We start from the raw sequence: 2542 nt of genomic DNA on the forward strand, positions 1-2542 counted from the left end.
CGGGGGCCGGGGGTCCCGGCGCGGAGAGCCGAGCCCAGCCCGGGGCGCACCCCAGACCCCGGGGCTGGGTGACCCCCAGCCACCGGCACACAGCTGATCCCGGGGGCTGGCACCGGGCCCCCAAACGGCGGCGAGGAGGGGAGCGGCAGTGCACGGGGATCCCGCCGGAGTGCGGGGGGGGAGATCGGGGGCAGCCGTCGGCGGGATGTGCGGGGACTCAAGGGGATGAGCACCCTAAACCCTTCACCCTTGCCCCCACCCCGGGCAGAGGCGAGGGACGCCCCGTCTCCCCTCGGGGACAGCCCGGAGGCTGGGGCTCCCTTACAGCCAGGACGGCGCGGGTTTCTCACCCGAGACGGAGGGAACCGGCTGCTCCCCGGTTCTCATTCGGCCTTGGGGCTCGTTCCGAGTCCCTGCCGCCCCGCCATCGTTCCCCGGGGCCACCCGCACCCCCTGAGGAGGCAGCGACGGGAGCCGCAGGCTCTGCGGAGCTGCCGTCCCCAGCGCCCGGCCGCCTTCTCTCTCCGGGGAGGACCGGAGCCCGTCCCCGTCCCGTCCGGGCGCGGAGCCTCTCGGGCGAGCTGGAAGCTTTGCGGCGAGGCTTGGACCCGGTGTCCCGGGGAAGGGAGCAGGGCTGCCGGCGAGCTCCGGGACGCCCGGACCGGACCCCGCTCCCTGGACTGCGGGAGCAGCCCGGGACGGGAGACCCTTCCCAGCCAGACAAGGCTCCTCCGAACGCGAACGGTGTTTTCCCGGTCTCCTGAGTGTCCCTTCTCCCCTCTCCTGAGCTCCTTAGTGTCCTCTGCCTCTCCCTTCCCAGTCTGCCGCTGTCCCCTGCCTTGCTCTCCCGGGTGCCTCCAGTGTCCCCTGCCCCACGCCTCCGGGGGTCTCTGTATCCCCTGCCCCAAATTCCTGTGCCTCGCCGTCCCCCGCCCAGTGATCCCCAGTTCCCCGTGCCCCCCGCTCTGCACCTCGGCGTCCCCCGATGTTGTCACCAGTGCGCTCCCGGGTGCCTCAGTGTCCCCCGCCTTGCGCTGCTGGGCGCCTCGGTGTCCCATCCCCTGCGCTTCCGATCGCCTTCCCCTGCTCCGCGCTTCTGGGTGCCTCGGTGTCCCCTCCTTTGCCGTACGCTCCCGGGTGCCTCAGTGTCCCCGCCGTGCCCTGCTCTCCATCTCCCTGCGTGTCCCTGTCCCGCTCCCCGTGTCCCTGGACGTCGCCGCGCTGCTCGCCGTGTCCCTGGATGTCCCCCTGACTTTCGGTCCCCGTTCCCTTGCAAGGTCCTGGATGTCCCCCTGCCTCTCGCTCGCCGTGTCCCTGGATGTGCCCCTGCCTCTCACTCCCCGTCCCTGAAGGTCCCTTGCCGGGTCCTGGATGCCCCCCTACCTCCCACTCCCCGTCCCTGCAGGTTCCTTGCCGGGTCCTGGATGTCCCCCTGCCTTTCCCTCCCCGTCCCCTGCCGGCTCCTCCGCTCTCCCCTTCCTCTCCCTGCCCTTGCGGGGACCTCAGCGCCCTTTCCCCGTCCTTCCCCCCCGCGTCTGCCGGAGCGTCCGTGCCCGCGGCGTGGGACTCACCCACGCACTCGTTGGCCTCCCGGGCCGTCGCTCTCTGCCAGGGCCGGTCGTAGTGGAAGGGCTTGCAGCGGTCGCACTCGGGGCCGGCCGTGTTGTGCTTGCAGTCGCACACCAAGCTGTCGTCGCGGTCCCGGACGCAGCGCGACGCGTGGCCGTTGCACTTGCATCGCCCGCCGACCTGCAAGTCGGAGACGGCGTAGAAGTAGGAATCGCGGGCCAGCTCGGAGTCATCCTCGCTCTCGTCGCCGAAGGTGTGGAGGCGGCTGAAGGTCACCCTGATGTCGGTGGCCGTCACCCAGTCCTGCAGGACGGGCGAGTTGTCGAAGTCGTGGGCGGTGGGGCGGCCGTCCAGGGTGCTGAAGGCGATGAGGCCGCCGGAGAGGGGCCGCACGTCGGTGTGCGAGTCGGTGCAGACCGCCTCCTGCTCGTTCTGCTTGGTGATGGCGGCGCGGCTGGGCTTGTTGTACATCTTGCGGCACTGCGTGGAGTAGAACTGGAAGGGCACCCAGGTCTTGCCGTAGTCCATGGACTTGTGGATGGCCATGGACTCGGGGCGCGGCGAGCAGAACTGCAGGCTGACGTAGGTCACCTCGAACTTCTTGCCCAGGGAGAGGGTGAGGGTGACGTTGTGGGGGTACTGGACGTAGCTGTCGGACTGCCAGCAGGTCAGGTTGTGCGGGTTGTTGAGGTCGGTGAGGAAGGAGGGCGGGTGGGCGCGCTTGGGGTCGGAGGCGTTGCAGAGGTGGCAGGAGCGGACCTGCTCCTCGCCCTTCTCCGTCACCACGCAGTACCGCGACGGCGGCTTCCCGCAGGTGCTCGACACCTTCACCTCCTTCCCGAAGGCCGAGTTGACGAAGTCGGGGATGCAGCGGCGGGGCAGCCCGTGCTCGTCGTAGCAGGGGTCGGGCTGAGCCGTCTGCACGGCGAACATGCTCACGCCGTGGTAGCCGCCGCGCAGGGGCTGCGCCAGC

The 2542-nt window shown here is 70.7% G+C and overlaps 1 protein-coding gene across 1 annotated transcript in view; it reads right to left on the reverse strand.

Moving 5' to 3' along the window:
• NTN1 (netrin 1) overlaps window positions 1-2502 on the reverse strand; it is a 104078-nt gene extending 101576 nt beyond the window's left edge. Inside the window, exon 1 of the mRNA XM_010579437.1 lies at window positions 1572-2502. Coding sequence (XP_010577739.1) covers window positions 1572-2502 — 931 coding nt within the window. The remainder of the gene's footprint in view (window positions 1-1571) is intronic.
• Window positions 2503-2542: the final 40 nt, after the last annotated feature.

The sequence above is a fragment of the Haliaeetus leucocephalus genome, unplaced genomic scaffold, assembly GCF_000737465.1.
Source record: "Haliaeetus leucocephalus isolate CR32 unplaced genomic scaffold, Haliaeetus_leucocephalus-4.0 Scaffold657, whole genome shotgun sequence".
NCBI lineage: Eukaryota > Metazoa > Chordata > Aves > Accipitriformes > Accipitridae > Haliaeetus > Haliaeetus leucocephalus.